The sequence below is a fragment of the Abrus precatorius genome, unplaced genomic scaffold (assembly GCF_003935025.1).
Source record: "Abrus precatorius isolate BTA unplaced genomic scaffold, Abrus_2018 Scaffold3, whole genome shotgun sequence".
NCBI classification, from domain to species: Eukaryota; Viridiplantae; Streptophyta; class Magnoliopsida; order Fabales; family Fabaceae; genus Abrus; species Abrus precatorius.
In genome coordinates, this window is record NW_020874373.1 from 3,596,708 (window position 1) to 3,607,486 (window position 10,779).

General features: G+C 22.1%; 1 protein-coding gene and 3 non-coding genes across 5 annotated transcripts; all 4 read right to left on the bottom strand.

The window, feature by feature from the left end:
• Positions 1-1,696: 1,696 nt before the first annotated feature.
• Positions 1,697-4,128, bottom strand: LOC113862983 (40S ribosomal protein S5-like). Of its 2 annotated transcripts, none has more exons than XM_027496329.1 (5): positions 4,033-4,128; positions 3,857-3,939; positions 3,431-3,702; positions 2,032-2,235; positions 1,697-1,912 (listed from the first exon to the last, which is right to left on the bottom strand). In XM_027496329.1, exons 2-5 carry the CDS (start codon positions 3,935-3,937, stop codon positions 1,858-1,860), a joined length of 612 nt encoding a protein of 203 aa, XP_027352130.1. In that variant the 5' UTR covers positions 3,938-3,939; positions 4,033-4,128; the 3' UTR covers positions 1,697-1,857. The 2 variants fall into 2 exon arrangements, with proteins under 2 accessions (XP_027352130.1, XP_027352129.1); XM_027496328.1 differs by having other exon boundaries at positions 1,732-1,912; positions 4,039-4,076.
• On the bottom strand, positions 2,509-2,590 carry LOC113864090. The gene has a single exon (XR_003504694.1). It is a non-coding gene; the product is annotated as a small nucleolar RNA Z102/R77 (small nucleolar RNA).
• On the bottom strand, positions 2,823-2,904 carry LOC113864092. The gene has a single exon (XR_003504696.1). It is a non-coding gene; the product is annotated as a small nucleolar RNA Z102/R77 (small nucleolar RNA).
• On the bottom strand, positions 3,138-3,218 carry LOC113864091. Its single transcript, XR_003504695.1, has one exon. It is a non-coding gene; the product is annotated as a small nucleolar RNA Z102/R77 (small nucleolar RNA).
• Positions 4,129-10,779: the final 6,651 nt, after the last annotated feature.

Below are 10,779 nucleotides of genomic sequence, written 5' to 3' on the forward strand. Positions count from 1 at the left end.
ACAACAGTACTAAGAAGAACAACAAAATCAGAAACAAGACCCAAGACTAAGAACAAAACCAGGACCAAGAACAAGAACAGTACTAAGAAGTAACAACAACAGTGCTAAACAAGACCAAGAACGAAACAAGAACAAAACCAAGACCGAATACTCAGAACAAAACCAGGGACAAGAACAAAAACAGGAACAAAACCAGAAAAAGAAACGAGACCGAGACCCAAGAGTAAGGCCAAGAACAAGAACAGTACTAAGAAGTAAGAACCATAACAACAACAGTACTAAGAAAAACAAGAACAAAATCAGAAACAAGAACAAGACCAAAACTAAAACAAGACCCAAGACTAAGAACAAAACCAGAACCAAGAACAAGAACAGTACAAAGAAGTAACAACAACAACAGTACTAAGAACAAGACCAAGAACGAAACAAGAACAAAACCAAAACCCAAAACTAAGACCAGGACCAAGAACAAGAACAGTAATAAGAAGTAAGAACAAAACCAAGAGCAAGAACAACAACAGTACAAAGAACAAGAACAAAACCAGAAACAAGACCAAGACCAAAGCAAGACTCGGAACAAGAACAAAGCTAGGAACAAGAGCAAGACCAAAAACTGTACTAAGTAAGAGTAAGAACAAGAACAACACACCGAAGCGTGAGGGTTATGGAGGGTTTTTCTCACCTGAGACTCAGTTTTTGATCCCGAGTATATATATAACCTTGGCATTTTAACTCTCGTCCCTTTCTACGTACGAATGAAGAACATTCCTGCAAGTTCTTTTCATTTTTACAATGTTAATTGTTTACAGTTTATTAATTAAGTCATATAATTTAATTATTATATATTTACAAAAATGGAATACTTTGTTTTATTTAAAGAGATTAATTTTTTATTTAATTTCATAAATATTTATTCTATATTAAGTTTTAATTCTTAACTTTTACAATTTTATTTTACTATTAGTTTCTTACTATTATACTAATAATTCAATATTTGCGTGTTCTTCACTGCATTTGTTTTTTTAATAATATTATTTTCCTGTTATTTTGAGCTTTCATATTATTATTTAGTAGTTATTTGCATTATTATTAATATTATGATTAATTTTAATTCATATTGTTTGTAAATCATAGTATTAAATTTACTATTGTTATTTTTATTTTAAACATGATTTTACTTTTAACTGTATATCTCATTATCTTAGTTTTGTTTTAATATATTGTTTAATAATATATAAAATGAAGTCCTTATAGCTAATTTTAAAAAGTCATAAAGATGCAATTTGTACTGAATTTATAAAAATATAATAAATACATTTCTTACCACCCCTTATATAATTATATAGATAAAAATATTCTTACTTCATAATATTATTACGAGGATCAGTCATGGGAGAAGGCATGACTGTAAAAATTACAAAATCGTGTCAAACCTTAATACCTACAATGGGGGTCGAGGGAGGTTTATTTTATCATCGTACCAAAGTTAAGCTAACGCCTATATATATATATATATATATATATATGTGTGTGTGTGTGTGTGTGTATCTATATAGTTTATTTAATTTATAATAGATACATTTTGAAATTGTTGAGTTGTCATCGACTTAAAAACTTAACACTATACTTATTTTAATAGGAACTTTGTTAACAAAAACCAACCCTAAAGATCCTTGGAAAACAAATCATCATCTAAGCAACAAAATTGTTCATAACATATGAATTCCCCAAGAAAACGGTGAAAAAATCCACCAGCAAAAGTATTTAAGCATGTTTGAAGGCAAAGATGTTTAATAAATGAAGTACAAAGACCAAAATAAAATATTTCTCATCACTAAGACTACTTGCAAAAGCTGTTTAACGGTTGGCCTTGGCAACTCTCTCTATCTCGTCCTTTTTCTTGATAGCATAGCTGCAACGGAATAATATTTTTCAGCAAATCACAGAGCTGATGTACACTAAAATCAAGGATAAACGAAGATTCAACGCGAAGGCAGGTAATGCTCCAGGAATAGAAATACAACAACGTACCTGTTGGATGAACCTTTTGCTGCGTTAATAAGTTCATCAGCCAAGCATTCGGCAATTGTCTTTATATTTCTGAAAGCAGCTTCGCGTGCACCTGTTGTTAGAAGATAGATGGCTTGATTAACACGGCGAAGGGGTGAGATATCCACGGCCTGTCTTCTAACAACTCCAGCAGAACCAATTCGAGTTGCATCTTCACGAGGACCGCTTCATAACAGAATATAGATACAAACAAGTCAGATTGAATATTGTACAAGAACTAAATATGATCTAAAAGAATCAGAGATACCATTTTGATTTTTGCATTTAGTAAATCACACGTAATGTACCAAAAATATGGAAAATCAACACTTTCAAGCAATTCTTATAGTGTATCCCACCAAAAACATTCCCTTACTTCATTGTCATCTAAGGTGAAAAACTAATCTATCCAAATTGCTTAAAGTTTTTTTAATAGGCAAACTGATGTGTTATTTGGGAGAATGATCAGATAGAGCTAATACAAAATGCCATCATCCAGGCAATCAAACCAATAGGGAAACAAATAATCATCATTTCATTCTCCAATTCCAACAGTCAACAACTCTCGAACTTAGAGCTTAAATGTAGTATCATAACTTAATATTTGATTTCCTTCCCTCATCTAAGACTACACGTTTTAAGCAATAAAAAAATACACGGATTAAAGACAATCCAAATCCAATAAACCATAAAAACTAAGGTGAATTATTACCAGCTGCATATAAATTTTTTAACAAATTACGTTGATTATTAATTTTAAAACAAAATAAGGAGAATGATCAGATAGAGCTAATACAATAATACCATCATCTAGGCAGTCAAACCAATAGGGAAACAATGATCATCATTTCATCCTCCTTTTAACACAGATAAAGTGGTTGTTCCACACGAGTTGATAACATGCGATCATCAAGAATTTAAGACAACTACAACCAAATCAAGCTTGGTTTTTCTTCCTCCTTAGCAATGCTCTACATGCAAATACTTGAAGAAAGAAACACACTTTATTATCACCTTTTGGGGAGGAGGGATACTTGATTAACCAAATTAAGACAAGCATTAAAAACAAAATACACAAAAGATCAGGGGAATGATCAGATAGAGCTAATACAAAATGCCATCATTTAGGCAGTCAAACCAATAGGGAAACAATGATCATCATTTCATCCTCCTTTTAACATCTCCGAATCAAGACAAACAAGTAATTTCCAGTTCAAATTTTCAGATTAAAACCCTGAAACAAATGAAGTGCAAACTTTTGCTTACATCATATCATCAACATTACCAAAATGGCAGGGAAACACATTAAACAAAGCACCCAAATTACAGATCTACATACAAACAAAATAACACAAAGACTTGATGAGCCGCACATACAAACCTGTTGATAACAGCATCCACAATAACTTGAATAGGGTTCTGGTCAGTTAGCAAATGAATAATTTCCATAGCATGCTTAATAATCCTCACAGCCATTAGCTTTTTGCCATTGTTTCTACCGTGCATCATGAGAGAGTTGGTGAGCCTCTCAACTATGGGGCACTGAGCTTTTCTGAAACGCTTCACAGAGTACCTACCAGCAGTGTGAGGGACATATGTGGCGTGTTTGGATGCCACCACTCCAATATAATCCGCCAGAGATATGTCATTAACCTAATCAATCAATTTCAAACCAACACTTTAGCGAAAACAATAACACAAACATTACTCTCACAGAATAATAAATAAAAAAAATTTGACCCTTCGGATAATGATCACATTGATGATGCCAGATTTAAATGAGGGTCCGGAGAGCGAGTGGCATTACCTGAACATCGTCGAAGCTCCACCTATTGAAGAGCTTGACATCGATCTGAGTGGGATCAGCTTCGGCGACGGTTTCAGCCATCGCTGTTGTATAAGAAATTGAAAGAATAATGTTAGAAAGCTAAAGGAAAATAAAGTGAAACGAAGGAGTAGAGTAAAAGAACGAAGAACACGAACTAAATCTTGAGTCACAAGGAGAGGAGGCGCCTTTATCTTCCAAACTCTCTCAGCATACGGCAAATGCTAAAAACCCTAGTTTGGCTATTTATAATCAAGAACAAAATTTGAAAAATAAGAAACCTTCTAATAAAACGGATATCAAAACGAAAATCGATTGATTGGTTTTTAACCCGGCCCAATATAATTGAAATTTTTAATATGAAATATTATCTGCAAAATTAAATTTAAATTGTTACATTGATCTTAATTACATCTAATTTGTTATATAAATTTTTACTTGCTGTGTTTCTATTTTAAAAAAAATTGGCAAGTTTAATATAAATGTTATAGTTATTTAAATATTATATTTAATTAATATATAATTAATTATTTATTTATTGAGTCAATTATATTTGACTTTTGTATATATATATATATTTATTAAACAAGTTTTCTTTTCACTATTTTGTTTTGTATTTTGTCTGTTTTGTATTTTTTACGATAATCTGTGTTAATGTTATTTGATCCCAGTTTTATATCTTTTTTATTTCAGGGTTTATATTATTTATTTTTATTGCTGTTAATTTAACTTCTTGAATTTGAATAGTATGTTTAAATATAATGAAAACAAAACAGGTAGAAATAAAATAAATAAATAAATAAACATATATATAGATATATAATAAGATAAAAGAAAATGTGTTGTTGGATAGGTAAGAAAGAGAGAAAACAAATAATGATAAAATTTTACTTTATTTGTTTAGAAAAATAGAAAATAAAATAAAAAATATATAGTTTATATAGATATATATTTGATAATAACAATAAAAAAATTTATTTTAACAACAAATTTAGTTTAATATTTTTTACTAATTATGTAATTTTATATAATTTTAATTTTTTTATAAAATAAATAAATTATCTGGTGTTTTTTTTATTTTCTTTCATATTATATTTAATTATTATTATTGACAGTCTTATTAGTAAGAAAACAAGTTAAAAGGTTTTAGTTCCCAACAAACTCTAGCTTCATCTTCACAATATTTTTCTACAAATATATGACATGAACTCAACTAAAATACATCTTATTGTTATAACTCAAAGCAAATAGGTTTGAGTAGTTCAATGCTGTAAAAATGGATTGGCAACCATGGCTAGGATTTTGACTAAAAGATAAGAAAAATGAAAGAATAAGGAGTGTATAGATTAATTATATTTTACAAAAGAGGGAGAGAAACTACCATAAATGTTGTAATTTTTATGTCCCATAGTTTCTCTTGTTCTTAGTGCATGTGTATATAGAATGAGTTTCTTAAAGTCTCATATTTTTGCCTTCACACGTCATTGTTTCATGAATAATAAATGGACATGATAAAAATAAATGACACGTAACAAACGATGATACATTTAAAGTCGTTCGGAGTTTGGTAGGAGTTATTTCACATTTTTTTCTTCTTTGATTAATATTCATATATTTTAAACATAAAACAATGGTCAAAATTTTTCAATGAAGATTTAGGTAGAAATTAAAAGAGAAGAATTGTTGTATTTAATATAAAATTTAATCTTTACATCAATTAAATTTACATATGTTTATATAATATAAAATTTATAAATCACATATAAATTTTTATTAAATCAATTTTAAGCTTTAGATTGTTTTCTTGATCGGGTTAAAGTACTTATAAAAAATAAAGGTAGTTAAATTGAACTCTGATTCTTATTGTTCAAGTGATTCTAATAACAATTTAAATATTAAATCAATTTTTTTATTCGATTTATATTTTTAAACTAAAAAAATTAAATTATTAGTATCTCATTGTTAATTATACAATAAAAAACATGTTCGTGTTTTGCACACTTTATTTTTTATTAAATTAATTTATTTTAAAATAAAAATATATAAATATAATAAAAAATTTATTTATCAAAATAAATTATTATTTAAAATATATATAATTTAATATTTTTTAGCATAAAATAAAATAGCATACAAATATTTTATTTTTTAAATATAAAAATAAAATTTATATTGTTTATGATAACATAAATCATTCATTATTATAAAATTTTAAATAAATAATTATAACAATAAATTATTAAGTATAATTAATTTTTTAATATAAGTTATAAAATTTAAATAAAAACCTTTATAAATTTTTCTTTATATATTTATTTATATTTATTGAATTATATTTATATGAAAAAATATCTTTTATAATTATAATTTAAAATTATTAATAAAATTTTACTATATAATTATTAAAACATGATATCATATTTTTTAAAAATAACTTATTAGATTAATATATACAAAAATAAAATATTTATTCAACTAATATATGAAATTTTTAAAATTTACTTTGAATATCAATATGCACAAAACTACATGTTAATATTTAAAAATAAAAATATATTAAACTTGTTATATATAAATAAAATTTCTATACAAAATTATTATAAATAAAAATTAATAATAATATAATATATATACTGAATTTAAAAGTTTACTTTTTGATAAAAAAAAAAATATAGAATTGAGTTCTTTTAAATGATTAAATTATTTTATATTTTTTCATAACTTAATAAAATTAATATTAATTAACATTATACATAATTAATTTTATTTAATAATTAATTAAGTATAATAAATTTATGTTATTTGAGTTATAGAATTAAAATAATAAATTTATTAATTTTTGAAAATAATTAATATGATTTGTTTGTTATTTATTATTTTAATTAATAATTAATAAAAATAAATGTATCTATAAACTAATTTAATGATAAAATAATATTTAAAAAATTTTATTAAAGGAACAAATATTAATTTAAAAAAATTTAAAAATAAATCTAAAATGCTATATAAAAGGAAATATATAAATTAAATTAAAAATAAGTAAAAAAATATATTATTATTAAGTCTCTAATTATTTTAAAGATATATAAATATAACTTTAATATAAATACATTAAAATGTTATATTACTAATAAAAAAAATATATGTACTATAACTATTTTGACCTAGATACGATGAATTAAAGATTTAATTTTTGTTGTTTAGCTCTCTCATACATTAACTAGTTTTACAAAAAGAGGTTAATATTCAATGAATTTGATTTATTTTTAGAATATAAATAATAAATAATATATTAATACAAAATATTTGTATTGATTTCATATTTTTATGTATAATGTTTGTATTTTAATTTATTTATTAAGAATTAATTGTAATTTCACACTAATTTTTTTTTATTAAAAAACACTTTTATTTGTGTTTGTAATTGAATGCAATCATAAATTTTTTTAAAAGCATTAAAATTTATATTCTAATTTAAAAATTTTGAATAATCATATAGTTAGAATATGAAATTTTAATAAATAAATATAATTTGATATGTTTATATAAAAAATATCTTTATAACATTTTAAACACTAACTTCTATATTTTTTGAATTTAAAGTCTTTCAATAGTTGTAAAGATTTAGATTTCACACTCATAAAATTTTAAAATAAATGATATATATAGAAATTAAATACAACATTTAAACTTAATTCAAAGTTAAATTGTTATATTTTCTTTACTTATTCATTTATTACGATATAAAATTATTAAATATGAAAATAGAATGGTTAAATCATATTTATTTTCATTGTTATGATATTTAATAATTTTTAATTTATTTTAATTATTATAAATAATTAGTTTTAATTGTATAATTTTAAATTTATCATCATCATTATAGCATTTTATAAAAAACATATTGCAAGAAAATTATTAAGTATAAATTTTTAATTAAAAAAATTAAAATTGTCATCATAATTGTTATAATATAAAATATAAATAAAATATGATCTATGTTAAAAGGTTATATATAATTATGATATATTAATTCCTATTAAATTATTTTAAAAAAAATTAAAATAATAAAAGAAGAGAAAAATAATTGAAATACATAAAACAATGATCAAAATTTCTCAATGAAGATTTAGGTAGAAATTAAAAGAGAATAATTGTTGTATTTAATATAAAATTTAATCTTTACATCAATTAAATTTACATATGTTTATATAATATAAAATTTATGAATCACATATAAGATCTGTCTAAGAATAAAGTCAATACATAATATATATTATAATAAAGTAAAAAAGATATATATAATAAGATAACAAAATTATTTTGTAAAAAATTTGAAATTTTTGTGACATTTTACTTTTTAGATTCTATATAATATTAAATATTGATAGTATTTATACAATACTGCAATAAAAATGGTTTAATCTTATAAATTATCTATTGTTGCCTTTTGTTCACTTTTTTTTTCTTTGTCTTCCTTAAGTTACAACTTAAAAGAAAATATCAAATATAAATTATTGATCTAAAAAAATTGAATAATACATTATAAATTTATAATTTATACATTAACTTTCTTTTTTTTTTGATAAATTTAGTATTTTTATGATTAGATATATAGGTGAACAATTTATTGCCAAGTCATTTTCTTTTATTTTTGCATTGTATTATCTAAACATTTTTCTTTCTCAATTTGTAAATATCAAATAATAAAAAAAAAGTTATTCAGAATTGTATTATAAACATTATAAATGAAAATAATGAAACTATAATTTAATCTTCTATATTATTTTTACTATCGGCTTCACAATTTTATTTGTAATGAAATTTTATCTTCCACAACTTTCAAAGTAAGCACTCATTTTTATTTGAATAATATGTGAAGTGTCAATAATTTTTAAAAGTTATAGATGCAACTTTAACATTTCACTATCGCCCTTAAAAAACTATCACATAAAAATAGTTATATGTTTTAATGTATTTTATTTATATTATCAATTATTTGATTATATTTTTTAGGAAGTTAAAAATTAACATATTTGCTTACAATTTCACATGTTGCAATAAGATATTTTTACTTTACTTGTGCTAATTGTTCAACAATTTGATCAAATAAAATAAGTATAGTTGAGTCCGTTGAATTTTTAACATCATGTTCAAGGCGAAACCCGAAATATATATAAATTAAGATAATAATATATAATTTAATTTATTTTAATATGAAAATTTAAAAATTAGAATACACAGTGATAAATTAATTACCTTGTCATTGAATATTCAACATTTTTATAACATTATTCACATTTAAAATTTGTAGTTGTGAAATAAACTTTACTCTTGCAATGAGGGCAAAAAATATAATACCAAAGATTTTTAAGTATTACATCATTCACAGTTATAATATATCTAATTACGACATTCTGAAAATTAATTACAAAATTAGTTTAAAAAATAAATAAGAAGAACAAAGTATAAGAGAGATTAAATTTATCATATCACTATTTGATTTTACTATTGTTAATATTTTATATATGTTTTTAAAATTTTATAACTTAGAAAAAATAATATATCTTGTATTATCAACATTGTGAGCAATATGTATATCATTAAAATCCCTTCAACAAAATGATAATAAATAATTGAAAATGTGGTTAAAATAAAAACTAAAGAATTAGCAATAATTAACGTAACAAAGAGATTTTAAATAATTTTAATACTTGAATCTATAAAATGTGTAACTTTTGGTATGTCAATATTGACATAATTATTTATTAATCTTTATGTGGAAATATAAATATTATTTGTAATACATATACTCGTATTTTTTATAATTAAATATCACAGTCGTATGATATTTGCATTTTTATTTTTCATTTATCTGTTGTTGAATTCAAATAATTAAGAAATGTCTATTTATTTTCATTAGAACTTGTTCTACTACATCGTCATGGAAAACATAAAAGTAAAAAATTACTTATGATAAATATAAGAAAATAATAACAGTTTTGATACAAATTAATCAATTAAAAATAAGATTCAATACACTATATCATTTAAAAATAATACGACTTTATGCTTACTCAAAAAAATAAATTAAAATATATAACACATTTTCAATTTATTTCAATAAACTTGCATTTTCATTATAAATGTAATTTAACAATATATAGTATAAACTAATAATTTTATAAATATTTTAATTTTTAAAATATATATTGAGCTATATATTATATTAAACTAATTACTAAAATAATTTAAATATATAAACTTTTATTTTTATTAAAAAATTAATTTAATAATATATAATATAAACTAATAATTTTATAAATATATTTTTTATTCAAAGTACATTTTAGTATTTGAAATAAATATTAAAATATAAATTAAATAAACTAAAAAATAAAATAATTTAAATATATAACAAATTTATGAAAATTTTAATTTAATAATATATAATATAAAGTATAATATTATAAGTATAATTTTTTAATTCAACATATATAATATAACCATAAATTTTATTAAATTTTTCTTAAATGTATTTCATAATAAGTATGAATCAAATATAATTTTAATTCATAAATTTTGAAAAATATTGTAGTTAATTTAATAAATGGTAATTTAAAGCACCTTATAGTATGAATATGTACGTTGCTGTTTGTAATATAATATAACAATAAAATCTAATAAAAAAATTTAAATAAAATTCATCAAATTTAATAAAAATTCTTTAAATACAAATAAAAGATAATAAGTATGAATAAAATATAATTTCAATCGATAAGTTTAACTTTTCAAATTTTAATTCATAAAGTAATAATTAGATGCAGTTAACATGAGTAACTGTATATGTTTTGCATTAATTCTTTAAATACAATTCATCAATTCGAATAAAAATTATTTAAATA